The following is a 15,940-nucleotide window of genomic DNA, read 5'->3' as shown; positions in this document are numbered from 1 at the left end:
TGGCCTTGGCCCTTCCCCAGTCGTGCTTTGAAGCTCCAGTGGTATTTTGACATCTCCTCAGGTAATGCCTCGTCCTCTGGCTGGCGAGACTGTTCGAGCCTGTCTCTGTGCCATTGAAGTGGAAAATTAATCATGTAGTATCATTAGACCTATATGGCCACGACATCATATTCCGTGGATCCTTCGTAAAATGTCCGCAACGTGAGCTGCGCGACAAAGTGTAAATGCAAAATGCGCCACCCATCCCTCCAAGAAATCCCCGCCGTAGTAATCCGATGAGGGTGAAATGCGTGCTCGTGTAGCCAAACTCCTATGCCATAATCGTCTCCCAGCCGTTCTGGATCATCACATCCATCCAGTACACGTCCGCTTCGCCGTCCATTCCCAATCCTCCTCCGGCGATGCACTTGGCCCGCGCCTCCGCTTGCTGGTCCATTTCCACCCATGTTTGCTTGACAATCTTAAGGCAGGCCTGGATGGGCTTCGGCGGCAGCACGTGCAAGAAGGCATTCAACCGGCTCTCAATAAAACCGCGCGCCCGTGTCACCTCCACAGTCTCCATGTCCAGGTTGAGCAGCGCGTGCAGCGGCAGGCTGGCGCCGCCCATGCCACCCACTGTGCTGGGGATAGCGCCGCCGGGCCGTCGCTTCTTTGTGATGCGCAGTTCGCTCGACAGAGCGACAAGCAAAAACGGCTGGAAGTCGCGGGTACCCGACTCGATGGGTATCGTCTTCATCATTTCCAGACTGCGCAGTGTGTACGACGTGAGCCACTTGACGCGCTCCTCGTGTGTAATCGCCGGCTCGTCCGCTGCGCCGTTGTCGTCCTGGAACGACGTGCCCAGGTGGGCGTAGTCGCCATTGGCACCTCGCCGTTCCCGTCGTAGGCGGGCCGACAACAAGTCGGGGAAGACGTGGTAGATCTGGACAAGACCCGTGTTCCGAATGATCTCAGCCAACGTGAGCAGGTGCCACACGGGTGTGTTGCGGTCTTCCGTGTCCTTGACCGATTGCTCTGTCGGATGTGAAATGTTCACAAGGCGCTCCTCCAGCTCTCTTGCGGTCGCCATATCCTTCTTGAGCTGGTTGATGTGCGCCATGGAGGCGAAGCGATGCGCGTAATTGAATTTACGTTGCCGCCGGATCAAGCGGCCGACCTTTAGAACTGCCAGCTGTGTCTCCGCACAGAAACCCGTCCAGGGATGGGGCACACGAGGTCCGGGGATGGATTGGGGACCGAAATGCCGTTCTGACGAATCTAGGCGTTCGTCGGGGACCGTCGATATGGTGTCGTCGTCTGTGACAAACGCAAGAAGCATTTCCCAGTACAGCATCGACTCGCGGAAGAAGCGGAAGCTGCGGTCACCGCCTGCCTCGCCAAACGTCGAGGCCGGCATAGTGGAAAGACACGCGGCAATCTGGTTGAAAAACGGCAGGCCGAGATCTCGAGGGTCATGCCAGCTGGAGGTACCACCCAGCATGAGAATCGCAAGCATCGAGTTGGCGTCCCACTCGGTAGTCTTGGCTAGCAGCTCGGCAGCTTCTTGGCGCAGTTGGCGGCCGATCGACGCGACCTCTGGGAAATCACGTACAAGAGACGCTGCTGCCATGCTTTGGAGGGTGCAATAAATGATTCTCGATGAGTTCCAAGTGCGCACGACAGCCGAACGGAAAGGGTTCATGCGGCTATCGTAGCACGAGTATACCTGTGCTGTCACCTTGAAGTAGAATTCAACAAGCACAGTGCTGATATCGTTCAAAGAAGTGATCGAGAGGGACGGGCTGCTTTGGCAACCCTGAACGGGGGCCAGTTGCAGCGCCTCTGAAGCCGGCGATGCGTGGCCAAAAATCACCTCACTCACGTTTTCGTCTACCTCACTGTCGGGCCGGCTTTCTACATGGTAGGAAGGCCGCGTGGTAGTATCGAGGGCTAAACTGGTGTGGCTCGGAAGATGCGGCCACCTTCCCCGAAGGAGTCCATCGAGTCCATCGCTGGGCGCGGACGTAAGGTCATCCGGAGGTGACTCAGTCGATACCCGGTGCGGAAATCCATCCGTTCTCGAAATGTACTCCACGTCATCGCCGTTTTCGGTTGCTAACGTAGACGGAGCTGTACTGCCCTGCTGTGCCGTAGACATCATGCTTGGCATGGCCATGCTCGTGCCACTTGGGAACCCGCCAGTCCATGATCCATCAAGCCCGGCGGTTACCATAAGATTGCTATGGAGCATCGCATCGCCATCCAGTGCCTTCTGGGCTGCAAATAAGGGGTTGTTGATGCCCATATATATTTCGGGGAACTCATGGACCGGCACTGGAATGTGGTCGAAAAGGTTGGCCCAAGCCACGTTTCGTGGGTTACTCGAAAGGTTGCCGTTGAAGGGGACAGAATGGGGCATGGTCATCTCAGGCTCCGGGCTGCCGACGCTAGAGGTGAACTGTGTCGTTGGGCTCGTCGTACTCGTGCCGGTTCCCATTGGCGAGGGTAGAGGATGCTGCTGGGCGCCGTCTGCCGAGGAGGGACTGTGTTGCGACCGAGGGGTTGTGTTCTGTCGCTGTGGCTGTTGTCGGGGGGAGCTTGCGAAATCGTGCGCCTGCGTAGGAGAGTGGACTTCCTGTTGCGCGGGTATCGGGGGCGGCGCGGGAGCTGCAGCGGCCGGCGCATCGGACGTCTGGGCCTGCTTGCGCCGAACCTGCTGCTTCTTCTGACCTGGCTCGGCCCGGAAGACCTCATGTTTCGCAGACCAACGTAATTTTTGCTCGTACCCGGGGCATTGGACACCTACACGTACGCAGCGGTCGCATTCCGGATGCTGCTCGTCACACCGCACCTAGGAACACGAACGTCAGCAAAGGCAAGTCGAAATAGATACATGAGCAACAGGACATGGGCTTACCCTCTGCTGTTTGCATCTGGAACAGCCATTACGCGAGTAGCCATAATACGCGCGCGTCCGGCCACTGCCGTTGGCACCGCGGGCCGTCTTCTTCGTAGCAGTCTCCATGCTGACTAGTGAGAGGAGACGAGAGAATGTCAGGAGCTCCGATAGTCGGGGGATCCAACAATGGCGGAAGCAGTTGTTGTCAGGGAATCAAGAAAACAGTCGCCATCCTCAACGAGTGAAGTTTGCTCTGATAAGATAAAGTGGTTGCGTCAGCCGGCCAGAATCGCCAGCCAGGAAATGCAACGCAGAGAAACAGACGGGTTGGGAAAGACCGAAAGAGGGGGCTCGTGGGTTCTCTACAGAGTATGCAATTGCCGAGACGGTGAAACCGCTGGTCGGTGGAGAGGTAGAAGGTGGAATTGGATATCCCGGAGCTGCTCTCAAACTGGGGTGGACAGAGAGGTTGAGTGCGAAGATGACGAGACACAAAGAAAACGAAAGGCCGTGATGTGAAAATTGACTAGGTCATTCGTTTCGGGGGATTCGACAATGATTCGGAAGGGGCATACGGCACTAGCAAACACCTGGAGGAAGGCGCGAAAGCGAGCAACAAAGGACTAACAGTCGGATACCACCCTTGGCACACACGTGATCTCCTAAGAAATGGAAGATTTTAGCGTATGCTCCCCAGGATCTTTCAAGAGCCTGGACCGTGCCAGAAGCATGGCAACATGGGTCGTTCTTTCTTGGTGCTTCTTTCCATCTTCGTGCCTGTCGGGCCTGCGTCAGGAAAGCTTCAAAGTGCGGCTTCCCAGCCGTATTTTTTTGATTTGTAAACCCCAAAGGTCGTGACTGCCTCTTTGTCGTTTTGGCTGCTCCTGCGTGCAAGGTCGGTACCCGTTCGACTAGTCAGTTGTAGAAGGCTCATGTTTTTATTAGTCGTTATTTCCTGATTAGGAAAAAAACATCGAACGACAAATTTTAGGAGTCCCCAGTTTTGCTTAAGACCACCAGGTCACATGCTCGGAGACGCTCCTGATCAAAATGGAAGTCACGACCGTGCGACAACACTCAAATCCAGAAATGTTTTGAATCTACTTCGACGCATACTAGCAAGAAAGGCAAGATCGAACGGCAATAGATGAGCGAAAACGTGACCTGGACCCTCCTTTAAACGAGAACACCATGGCCCCTTTTGCCCAGGCCGCAGAATGAAAACAAACGAAACTCAAACACAACAGTAACGCAAGTGAGGTATCTAAACATGCGGTTTGTATCATTGCCCAAACACTAAACATACCACATCACAGCTTCTTTAGGTCCGTCTTGAGCGGCAGCGTCTCCGGACCAGCCACGACAACGCCGCCGCTGGTGACGGTCACCTTGGCTTCGGTCGTGCTGACGCACACTTCGACCTGCACACTGTACTTCATGTACCGGTCGTTCTTGTCGCCATACTCGACCTGATTTGACGCCGGCACCTTGTTCATGTTGCAATGCAAGATGACGATCTTGGCCTCATCTAGTGCTGTTGTTAGCGGCTGTTCCTGAGCAAATGAAGCACTATGCACAACCTAGAAAAGAAGGAAAACACACCCATGTTGAGCTCCTTGAAGCGTCTCGGGGCGTCGGACTCGTGCGATGCCACAAACACAATATCTCGATAGACCTTGGTCTCGGCAGCGCTGCTGCTGTGGGCGGCACTGTTGCGTTTGCGGGATGAAAACGAAAAGGACGACGTGGCTAGTGCAAAGTCACTTGGCCGCAACAACCAGTGACAGTTGTAGGTGGTGACACGGTCCTTGCCAGGCTGGATAGCGTCATCCTTGCGAACGAACCACTTGACCTGGTCGGTGGCCCATTTAACGCCGAGCGAGTCGATCTCGAAGTTGTCGCCCGTGTTGCGCCAGCCCGAGTAGAGCTGGCGTGTCTTGACGCCATAGTAGCAGGGACTGCGGGTGATGTTTGTTGGCTTCTCTGTGAGGAGGCCCAAGCCTTTCATGACGGCACCCTTGGACACGGCACACCAGCTGAACGATAATGGTCAGTGAGGTGGATTTAGAGAACGAGAAGGCGAATTTAGAGCCTACTTACCAGTCCAGGCCCTTCTCGACATTGATGCCCTGCTGCCCAGCAAAGTCGGCAACACGGGAGAAGAGGTACTCGCTGAAAGATGTTAGTTTGAACAGCCAGAGAAATACGTTGTCAGTGATACGTTCAGAACTAACCTTCTCGCAAAACCGCCAGACAAGAAAATGCTCTAGGAGACCGTCAGTGCCTATTGTGAAGTGCGGACTAATATATACCCCGACGTTCACTTTGACATACCTTCACCTTACGCCGAGGAGTGGCGTTGTCGAGCGAGCTGATCTGGGCACCAATCAGAGCCAGCGTCTTGTCGACTGAGAAGCTAAACATTTCGCGAATATCGTCGGCCGTCAGCTCCAAATTGCCGTCATGGATTCCGCGGTCGGCGCGATCCTGGATATTCATGCCACGGGGTAGTGGAACAGCCTCAGCCAAGTTTGTGTCGGTGCCCGTGAAACCGTGCTTGACGGGCAGGAAAGCCTTGAACACTTCCATGCCGTCCTTTGTCCAGACAAAGTGGCCACCATCGCCGTACATGCCGGTACCGACAATCTTCTCGCTGTCGGCAGGATCGAGACGTCGCTTGAGGGTCTTAATGAAGCCCTCATCAACATACGTCGAGCCACAAGCAAAGCCTAGAGGTGTTAGCGAATTAGCGAACTATTGGTGTTGGTAAGGGTGCTCCAGCATACCAGAAATATGGCCAACGGGCTTCATCATGAATTTGTTCTTGGCAAAGTCAATGTCGGTGATTTGGAAAGATGCCAGATCCTAAAGCAGCCACGTTAATGAGATTGGCCTTTGTTAACAATTTTCGAGGTCACGCCGAAAAAAAAAGACATACGACTGTACCACCACCAGCGTCGACTACGATGAAGCAGTCGCCTTTCCGGAAGCGCGCATGGTCCATCTTCTGTGCGGCTCGCAGCGTGTAATGCGCGCAGGCCTCTGGCTCAGACACAAACGACACATTGCGGATCGTCGGAAAGCGGTCCCCAAACGAAGAAATGGCGGCACGGTAGGTCTTGTTGAGGGCCTCTTCGGACCACTTAGCAGGGTGTGTGATGACAAGGTCGATGGGGATCTGTTCGGGCACGGCGCGGCCCAGGGTGTTGATCATGTCGTCGTACGTGACGTCGGCGATGCGCTCGAGGTAGTCCTGCACAATATCCTCGGCGGTCTTGGCCAGATGGCGAGGGATGCGACCAGCAATCGCATTGGCGTCGTTGAGTCGCAGAGACGCCAGGCCGTGCAAGGTCTGCGTAAAGGTGGTGAGCTCTCGGCCACGGTCACGGCTCTCCTGCAGTTCCAGCTTCGTTTTCGATAAGACCTCGGAATCGTCGTCGATGCTGTAGCCATATTGCAACAGACGGTTCTTGGAGTTGGAATAGGAGATCTGCGAAGGCACCTTGACCTCGGAGGCACCGGGCCAGTTCTGGACGACATGGATGTCGTTGAGGTCGATCGGACGACCGACGGACTGGGCATACGCAACACCCGTAAAGGTTGTGCCGTAATCGATCGCCATGACAATGCGTGCAGCCGACTCGTCATCGGCAGAGTCGCTTCGTATCACAGCACTTGCTCTCGGAATTGCTGGCCGCGCAAGCGGCACGCTCCCCAAGTCGAGCGCAGTCCCCGTCGGGCTTCCTGGTGTGGCAGCAGCCACCGTTGTCGGCGATGAATTGCCGGCGGTTGAAGCTGTTGTCGGCGCTGCGAAGTCTTTCTTGACTTCCTCTTTTAACCGAGCGCGACGTGCAGCCACCCGGGCATGCGGTGCCGGGAGGTCGACTACCTCGTCATAGTTCATGGTGCAGCAGCTAGGAAGAGTCGAAACGGGAAAAACAGGTACGGAAACCAAATATAGTTTTGAAGGCGATGTTGGACCGAGATGACCTTCGATCGCGACAATTCAACGATGCAAATGGGTTGAAATGGGTCACAAAGAAGAAATCGAAACAAAAATGACGGAAGATACAAAGCTTGAGGAGGAAGACGAAGATAATCAACAAGAACAGGGAGAAACAGCCGAACTATGACGATGCTGCCAAAACATTCCCCTTCTTGCTAAGCTCCAGAGCTGGCTGAATGAAAGAGTGCGCCAGACAACGAGAGGCTCTGGTGTCGCCTTGGGTGGTGGTCATCTCAAAGCGTCGCCCTTGACTCGTGTAAGTGAGGTACTTGCCGCTAACGACACCCCCTAGGACCCGCTTTCTAAGGTGCGGGTGGAGCCTTGAGCCGAGCTTCGGTGCGCACAGTGACACAGTGTGACAGCCGCTAACATGCCGCAGTGCCAATATTTAGGCGTCCACTTGCATATGGGCGGCGAGGCTGCGCATCGACCTGGCCTGTCTGGGCGCCAACAAGGCACACTCTCGGAACAGTAAGGGTGACAATATGCAAGCAGAGGGAGGATGGAAAATATGGAAAGAAGGACTGCCAAAAAGGCAAAACACTGAGCGCTGAAAAAGCCAAACACAGGCGACAACCGGAGAGGCTGTGCTGGTTTGCCTTGACGACCCCGCAGAATAGGAAGATACTGGTATGAATGTGACGCTCATACCTGACAGCGACGACAAGAGGCTCAACAGCACGGCACCAGTGCATCGTTGTTCCGCATGGAGAGCAATTGGGATAGCGGCTGCACGACAGTACTCGGTACATCGTACACCCCAAGATTTCCTCTAGATCCCTGGGCCCCAAAGTGTGAGGAAACACTACACCCGCCTCTCTTGGGTCGGTCTCTCTGTCGTCACTCGTTTTTTTTTTTCGTCGCCAGACATCCTGTTCACAATTCTATACTGCTCTGGTTAGCAGGGCAGTCGTTGGACTGCTGCTTCAATCCCATTTCGAGATTGGCTTTGTCTTCCTTATCAGTTGAAAGCCCGAATCATTCCTTGGAGGACCAAGTGTAGGGGGTCATCCACTGCATTGTTTGCCTATCACCACTCTCTAACATCTTTTCTCTTTTCACTTCCCACCAACACATTTCACTTTCACTTCTCCCAGACGGCCAAGGCCCAAAATGTCCCTTCGAAATTTCCTTCAAGGAAAATCGAGCAGCAGCGGTAATGGCGGCAGTGCCGGTGGCGGCGGGGGTGGAAGCATAAATGGAGGAATGGCAGGTGTCGGTATTGGCAGCGGAATGCCCGGTGGGATGCCCGGCGGAATGCCCGGCGGCGGGATGATCGCTGGTACTGGCTTGAACGGAGAAGACGGAGGTGACGGGACCGGCATGGCTCACGTGGTCGACGGCGGCCAGCCCGGCATGGCCAAGGCCTGGGAAGTCGAGGCTCGGGAGCAACGCATGCGCGCTCAGGTTGCCGAAGAAGCACACCTCTACGGAACACAACAGATCCTTACCTACCTCAAACAAATCGGTGCCAGCCCAAAACGCAACGGCAACGCCGTGGAGCAGATCCTGCTGTATTGCAACGCGCTGATAAAGGAGCGCCACGCCACCGAGAGCGATGCGAAGCTCAAAGCCCGCAAGCTCGGTGAGGCCACTGCCGAGATCAAGTTCTTGCAAGGCGATGTCAAGGAGGCGCTCAATGACAAACGCCTAGCCGTGATCGAAGCCGAAAACTACCGCCGCAAGTACAAGGAGAACAAGGAGAAACTCGAAAAGGCCGACTTCAAGCGCGACGAGGCCGTCGCCAAAGTCACGCGCCAGATGAAGGAAGCCGCTGCTGCTCACGTCCTGGACAAGCAGCAGTCTGAGGCCCAGCTCCGCATGCAGCTCGGTGTCCTCGAAACGCAGATCCACCGCATGCAAGGCGAGCACCAAGCAGCGCTGACCCAGCTTGAAGCCAAACACGCCGAAAAACTCGAAGAAGAGGAGGCCAAGCACAAGGTGGATAAGAAGACGCTGCACGACGAAAAGGAGCGCGAGATTGACGAGATTATCGACGCGCACGAGGCGGAGGCGGAAATTCTTAAAGAAAAGATCCGCGAACTGGCGTCCGACCTGATCTCGCAGACCGATGACTTCCGGCCAGCCACCGACCAGGCTCTGCGTATAAAACTGCTCGACCTGCGCAACCGCATCAAGAACATTACCGTGCCTAACAACCTACACCTTCGCTTAGACGGCGGCGGGAAAGGCAATGGCGGCGAGGGCGGCGCAAATGCTGCAAACGGCGGAGACAGCAATGCAGCAGGAGGCGGCGCCTCGGCCCTGCATCAGTTGCCAGCCGATTTGGATCCCACGGGCTTTGTTGCCCGGCATGGGTCACGCGATCTTCAATACATCCTGCGTGGTCTCGTGTGGAACGTGTTGGTCTCGGCCTTTTTCTCTGCGCCGTTTGGCTTTGGTTTCTTGGGGCCAGAATCCCAACGAAACCCTGGCCGACAACAACTACTTGAAATTCATCGCTCATGGATCCGACTCTACGAAGGACAACAGTCGTATCGTGAGTTAACCCTCGTTCCTTTTTTACCTTTTTTTTGTTGAAAAACCCACCTTTTCACATACTAACCTAGGCAGGCTACGCACATGATACCGACGAGTTCGCCATGTACAGGCGCGACTACAATGCCAACAAGCTACGCTCGGCCATCTTTCAGTCCTTCCTCCCCGTCGTCTTTCCGGAAAAGGCTGCTGCTCGCCAGCAACAGATGGGATCTGCACCTTCGTCTGACCATCAGCAGCAGCAAACTCTGACGCTGCAACAACTGCCACCACTGCCCTCGACACAAAACCAACCTCACCCCGGTGACGCGTCCTGGCCAGGCCAGTACCAGGCGTTCCAACCGGGCGGCGGACAGTCCGCTCCGCCACCCTACTCGGCTAGTGGCTCTCCACCGCCGCCGCCTCCACGACGTTCGGCTGTCAACAGTTTGAGTGGTTTTATGGGTGGTGGTGGTGGTTCTGCCGAACCGGGTATTGCCGCGTGGCACCGCCAACACTGCGAATCCGTCGTCACCAGCATCAAGCAGTTGCTCGACCGCATCACCGGCTACGCCACCCGCCCCGATGCGCTCGAGGCTGTTCCCGCTATTGTCAACCTCGCGGCCGAGCTTGGAATCGAGTTTGGTGTCCAGCGGGCCCAGGTCTGGCTCGTTATGCCGCAACGGAACGAGCTGGTGCAAGCCGGGCCCGAGTACCAGGATTGTTTGGGCGGTGGCAGCGGCGCCTCCGACAGCAACGACAAGGAACACGGCCGCGATCTCAAGGTCGATCTCATGGTATCGCCTGGTATTGTGCGCATTGGTGACGGCCGTGGCGACCTGAGTGTTCGCAAGGCCCTCGTGCCATGCGAAGTGTTTCCATTTTCATGAGTTGTCTTTGTAGAGGAGGGTATCTTGATGTGTAGTTTTTTGCTCTTCTTTTTCTTTTGTTTTTATTAACGGCGAAGCATGTTTGACTTTTCTATTCCTTTTTTTTTTACTTTATTATAACTTGAATGACACGACCTTGTTTTGTAACTGTAAGGAAGGTGGGCTATTTTAGATGAATGCCTATTACTTTTACGTTCTGCTGTACATCCCCTTTCCAGCGAACGTGCGAACTGGCGAACGTTTAAATTCCGATAAGATTTTTAATAAAATGTTGATTAACTATGGAATTATTTTATTACCTTTTTTACAATTTCATTCGCATATTTTCAAAATAATTAAGCACCTAAAATCGACCAACGAAATAAATGCAGTGCAGAAAAACGAAAGACGGTAAGCCCGTGTAAAAGAATGAAGACTATGCAAGAATAATCAGAAGACCCCGAAACGCTACATAAACAAAAAATGAGGGTATATCGCGATGTGTGCAAAATGACCACAAAAGAATAGAAACAAGAAGTTGTCTTCCGCTCAACTACAGGGCAGCCCCTGACCGCAGACTGGCAAAGGTCGACCGCATGCCGGTCTCAATGTGCCGCACCGGCGGCATGCTGTAGCCGCTGGGACAGATAAAGACGTAGCGCACGAGCACGCGCGACTCGTCTGTCACAATGTGCGTGCCCGCCGGCGGCTTCTTGGCTCCCGGCGGCAGCGTCGAAAGCGGGTCGTCCTTGATAAGCTCGCAGCCCAGGAGTATCTTTTTCATGCTAAACGCGCTCTTGGACCACGTATTATTAAGGGTGCCGCTGTAGCTAAACGATGTCGACGGCTCGTCGGCCAGGTAGATGCCGGGGCCGTTTACGGCACCGTGTGCCATGTAGCGCGTGTTGGACATGTTGCGCAGGCCCTCGGTGAGCACCTTCCACATACGCGACGTCTGCGAGCCGTGGAAGACGACATCGCCCGTGCGCGGGAGCGGCGCCGGGCGCGCGGAGCCGCTGCTGGCGCTGTTTGTGTTGTAGGATTCAAACGCCTTTTCGCATTCGGGCGTCGAGTTGTATAGCAAGAACTGGTCAACGTCCGACATGATGGACAGCCGCTTGCCCTGCGGCGCCGACAGCATGCAGCCGCGGAACCACTTGCTCATCCAAGCCAGCACCTGCTCGCGTTCGTGCGACAGGTAGTTGCCGAGCCGGATCTTGTTGAGCAGGTCAAACGGCGTCATGGTGTCGTCGGCTTGTAGCCGCGGGAACGAGTCCAGGATCGTTATCAGCCGGCTCTTTTCGTAGGGGCAGTCGGTGGACAGCAGCTGGAGGCCTGAGTTGTCCTTGGCCGCCGCGTACAGGCAGCATAGCAAAAAGTCCAGGACGGGCGCATCAATGAGCAGGCCGTAGGCGCGAACCAGCAGCCCGGACTGCGACATCTCCTTGATGCAGCCGTCTTTGGTACAGATTGTCGGCTTCCACAGGCCCGTCAGTTCATCTCCACAGGCCGTGCACTGCGACCCGGGCCGCCGGATCGTCTCGTTGGTGAGGTCGTAGACGCTCTTGAGCGTGACACCGCCTAGCAAAAAATGTCGATGAAGCCGCTGCGCCAGTGCATGCGTAAATAGGTTGAAGCTGGCCGTACAGATGCGACTGGTCGGTTTGCGGTGGGCGTTGGACTTGGGTCGCCAGTACGTGTGATTCGTTTGTTGTTTGAGTTGCACTTGCAGGCCCTTTCCCAGTTCGTGCACCGTCTCGTGCGGCACGAGGTGCACGCAAAAGCCGTGCGTGCGTTCGGCGCCATTTAGAATCACCCGCACGGTCAGGATGGGGAAGAGGTCGCTGCCGATGCCACGGACTTTCCGGTCGTGGCCTTGCAGGTGCTTGAGCGGGAAGCACAGCTCGTACTCCTTGATGCCCACGCACTCAATAGCGTCGCTCAGGGGCTCGGGGATGTCCGGGTCAATGTACGGGCGTGTGCCCTGCATGCCGATGCGATTGGCCAGCGAGTTGGTCCGCGTACTATCCTTGCGATCCAGCTGGAGGCGCAGCCCCTCGACCTCGCGCGCCTGCTCAATGACACGGTCATACTCTCTGAGCATCTTGTTCTTGATGACATTGAGGCCGTGTGGGTTGAGTGACGGCTTGATGCCCATGAGCTCGCCCAGAAGCGTGATTGCGTTCTTGTCGCCTTCAGTCAAGTCCTTGGACCGCCGCCAAGCCAGCATGTACGCTTGTGTGGCGCTGTCGGGCCACCCTTCGTGCATGTAGAACCGCTCCAGGATCGTACGAATGCCGTACAGGCCCTGCGGGCTGCTCTCGTCGTGTGCCGCCAGGCAGCTGCAGAGCGTTGTGATGCTACTGGGCGACGAGTCGAAAAATGACAGAATCCACTGCGGGTCATAGCCAAGCGTTTTGCGGCCGACAATGGTGCTTAGCAGAGCCGTCACGTTGGGAATCTCTTGGAGGTACAGCCACTTCATGGACGCGATTCCTCCATTCTGGCGCCGCTGCAAGCGATCGAGGTACTCAACACCCACCAAGTATTCGCTCTGCAGCTGTTGCCACCACGTGAGGCGCTGCAGGCTCATTCCGAGGCTGGCCAGAGCGGTCATCTGGTCGGGCCGGCCGTTGAATACGACGCGCATGTCCGTCACAAAGCGGAACCAGTCCTGGACGGTGAGGTTGTCACACGACCAGACAAGGAGGTCGTCAGCACGCTGTTTTAGCATGAGCATCATCAGCGAAATCCACACGTCGTGCACAACCATAGGGAGCTCGATACGGCGGGCCAGGATTCGCAGCATGTCGATGCACGACACATGGGAGTCCCGCTCAATGAGGCCCACCAGATCTCGGAGCAGCACGACATCTTCAACGAGAATCTGCAGGCGACACGCGTGCAAGAACTCCATGTCTTTCATGTAAGCCAGCTTGCGGATGATGCCCAGGATCCGGTTGCGCTCCACGTCTTGGTGAGTGATCCAAAACTCCTGTTCCCCGTCGACCGCTACTTTGAGTGACGCAATCTCCTCTTCTGTGCCTGTACCGCCCAGTGTGGCCAGCAGGTAATCCTTCAACGCCTTTTCCACCGACTCTGTCTGCGGCACCTGCAGGCGCGACATGATGCCCTGGAAGACGTCCTCGGGTGGGAAGCGATCGAGACCAGCAAGGAACTCGGCCGACACGAACTCGTTGAGCCAGGGCGCGTACCTTATGGCGCGGCCGTAAGCTTGGATCTTGTAGCTAAGCGTGTCGTTGGTGCTGCCAAACAGATGGGTCTTGTATGACTCTTGCGCGGCCTCCATTGTGGGAACGACGATATCGATGATCCGACTGGCAAAGACCTCGCGCAGGGCCGGGTGCCGCTGTAGCGTAAGCAATGTGCTGGAGAGTGTCATCATCCTGGCACTGACACTGGCGGTGGGCGTCAGAGAGTTGACAAGGACAATAGCAGCAGTGCAGCACTCCGGATCAGCGATGCGGATAATTGTCTCGGCGAACGTTAAGGAGTTGTCCGTAGCTGTGGTTTCGATGCAGAGACGCGACAGCAAACTAATGGCTTCCGGCCCGATCTCCATGGCTTGGAGGAGGAGCTGCTGTAGACGCTGGATCAACGCCACGTCTGCAGGCTCGACTGCCACGGTTTGGAAGCATGCAGGACCGCAGTCTTTGAACGTAGGGTTGCCGGTGCGTGTCAGATCAGGGCCTTCCAGGTGGAAGATCGGCCGAAGTCGTGCGAGATGCTGGGGTGTGAAGTTGTATGTCTCCCACTTCTGGAGCATGGCTTCGTCTGGCTTCCAGCTGGCCCACAATTGCAAGTCGGGGATCTGGCCCTCAAGAACCTCTCGTGCAAGCTGGCATTGCTGGTTTGAAAGGTACTCGTGAACCCACGAAACGCTGCGGTAGAGGCTGGCAAAACGACACTGGTTCTGCAGCATATGAAGATACAGTTGGTAGGATTGGGGGATTTGGCAGAAAGCGAGCAGCCGGTTGATGTACTCGGCCGGGAGCATCTGCGAATTTGGAATCGTCGATAGGGTCGCTATCATATTGCGGAAAATTTGGAGGGGATCTGCGTAGCCCAGTCGAATTTGCAACAGATACTGGGCAACCTGGGCTTCTGGCACAGACACATATCGTGGTGCGATGCTACTGGCGACGACGAGGCAGCGCAGATATCTGGTATAGCTTGGATTTTCTTGGTTGTCACCTCGCAGAGATTTGAGTGCTGCGATGGCGGTGAACGGCGAGTACTCCAGGGTGCAGGCCAGGATGGCAACCTCAGGATCGCCATGCTCGTTTTGTACATGGTCCCGGATGAGCTCGTCGATGTGCCGGTTGCGCTCGTCGGAGTTGGCCACGAGCCTTTTCCGGTTGAGATAATCCCTGGTGAGCTGCAGAAGCGCCGGCGGGAATTCTATTAAGCTGCCATCGTCGAGCTGTGCAGAAAGGTTGCTTGCAAGGAGCTCTTTGTGCCAGGCCGCCCGGAGGGCCGAGGACTTCGATATGGTGATGATGGGCATGGTCGTGTGGTGGTAGTGAGGAAAGGACGAATAGAGCCCGTTCCAGGTCGTTGATTATGCAGAAAGGAAGCGATGCTGGGTGTCCCCGGTTGCCAAGATCTAATGTAATTCATAAAACAGTAAAGAATGGCACCGGGTGGCAAGCGTGAAGGAATGTTTTTTAAGAATGTGTGTCCGTCCTTCGTCGAGATGGTGATACCAACGAAGGAAAGTAGGAGTAATGCCGAAAAAGTGAAGTGAAGTATTGAAAAGAGAATACCTGAAATCACTGTAACAATAAAAAGAAGGAAAGAAAGGGCAGTGTTAACATGGATTGCAAATACAAGTGGGTATCAAAATGCCGAGTACGGATGTCGAGTTGAAGGCGTTGCGAGGATTGGAATCAGGACGTGGGCTGAAGGCAAGAAAGTTGGAGGTTAGGGAGTTGCAGCTCGGGGCCGCATTCCCACGGACAGATTGAACAAAGAACAAGCGAGTAAGAGAATTACCAATAGAAAACACTTGGGATGGATCAAGGCCAATATGAAAGGTGGAAACAAATGAAGAGCAACTATGAAGGGAAGACAGGCAGAGGGAGGACGAGTGCATGGAAAGTTCAAAGTACACGCTCCGAACAGAAGTTTGTTTGTTTGTTATGTTATGAGTTTTGACTCGTGCTGCTGGTAACAGAAGCCAAAGCAAAACTTGTCGCGATAAGGGATGCCTGCCAGAATATGCCAGTGGAAAGGAATGCACAAGCAAGGTTCGACTCATATGGCGAGTCACCGACGAGGCCACCTCAAGGCAGACTGTGAAAAGCTCGGAAGGGCGCTGATTCTCATTGGGACATCGGTGTCTCTAAGAAACAAGCTTCTGATATCCTCACAGCCTTTCGTTCTATCCACTGTTTGCGCCGCACAGAACGCTGCGCAGCCGGCGTCTTTTGGCGGCTCGCTGTGTTATTGACCATGCTCCGAAGGATGGGTGACAAGGCATTGCCTGAACTGGCCATAGAATCAAATAGGCGACGAGCACTGTAAAGTGCGATATCTGACGCCGTACTGTGTACAGACGACACAGTGCCAGGAGCTAGGAAAACGGGACGGCCAGAGCTGGGGCAGACTAGGGTATCTATACCATTTAGAGTTTAGTGCGCAAGGCTCCTTGACGGGGCGTTTCAATAAATTCCAGCCAGTCGCCAG

The 15,940-nt window shown here is 55.3% G+C and overlaps 4 protein-coding genes across 4 annotated transcripts; 1 reads left to right on the top strand and 3 right to left on the bottom strand.

Moving 5' to 3' along the window:
* Positions 1 to 310: 310 nt before the first annotated feature.
* Positions 311 to 3,004, bottom strand: SPSK_03045 (Zn(II)2Cys6 transcription factor; the record flags this gene model as incomplete). Its single annotated transcript, XM_016729889.1, has 2 exons — positions 311 to 2,830; positions 2,897 to 3,004. The coding sequence occupies 2 exons, from the start codon at positions 3,002 to 3,004 to the stop codon at positions 311 to 313; spliced, it is 2,628 nt and encodes an 875-aa protein (XP_016584881.1).
* Positions 3,005 to 4,188: 1,184 nt separating this feature from the next.
* Positions 4,189 to 6,782, bottom strand: SPSK_03059 (uncharacterized protein; the record flags this gene model as incomplete). Its single annotated transcript, XM_016729902.1, has 7 exons — positions 4,189 to 4,406; positions 4,481 to 4,914; positions 4,979 to 5,050; positions 5,113 to 5,144; positions 5,213 to 5,607; positions 5,665 to 5,743; positions 5,817 to 6,782. 7 exons carry the CDS (start codon positions 6,780 to 6,782, stop codon positions 4,189 to 4,191), a joined length of 2,196 nt encoding a protein of 731 aa, XP_016584880.1.
* Positions 6,783 to 7,997: 1,215 nt separating this feature from the next.
* On the top strand, positions 7,998 to 10,252 carry SPSK_03116 (uncharacterized protein; the record flags this gene model as incomplete). Its single annotated transcript, XM_016729957.1, has 2 exons — positions 7,998 to 9,384; positions 9,459 to 10,252. 2 exons carry the CDS (start codon positions 7,998 to 8,000, stop codon positions 10,250 to 10,252), a joined length of 2,181 nt encoding a protein of 726 aa, XP_016584879.1.
* Positions 10,253 to 10,784: 532 nt separating this feature from the next.
* Positions 10,785 to 14,759, bottom strand: SPSK_02945 (uncharacterized protein; the record flags this gene model as incomplete). Its single annotated transcript, XM_016729791.1, has 1 exon — positions 10,785 to 14,759. The coding sequence occupies one exon, from the start codon at positions 14,757 to 14,759 to the stop codon at positions 10,785 to 10,787; it is 3,975 nt and encodes a 1,324-aa protein (XP_016584878.1).
* Positions 14,760 to 15,940: the final 1,181 nt, after the last annotated feature.

This window comes from Sporothrix schenckii (genome assembly GCF_000961545.1).
Source record: "Sporothrix schenckii 1099-18 chromosome Unknown Cont47, whole genome shotgun sequence".
Lineage (NCBI taxonomy): Eukaryota > Fungi > Ascomycota > Sordariomycetes > Ophiostomatales > Ophiostomataceae > Sporothrix > Sporothrix schenckii.
Note: the sequence above shows the minus strand (reverse complement) of the source record. Positions and strands in the feature narration are given on the sequence as shown.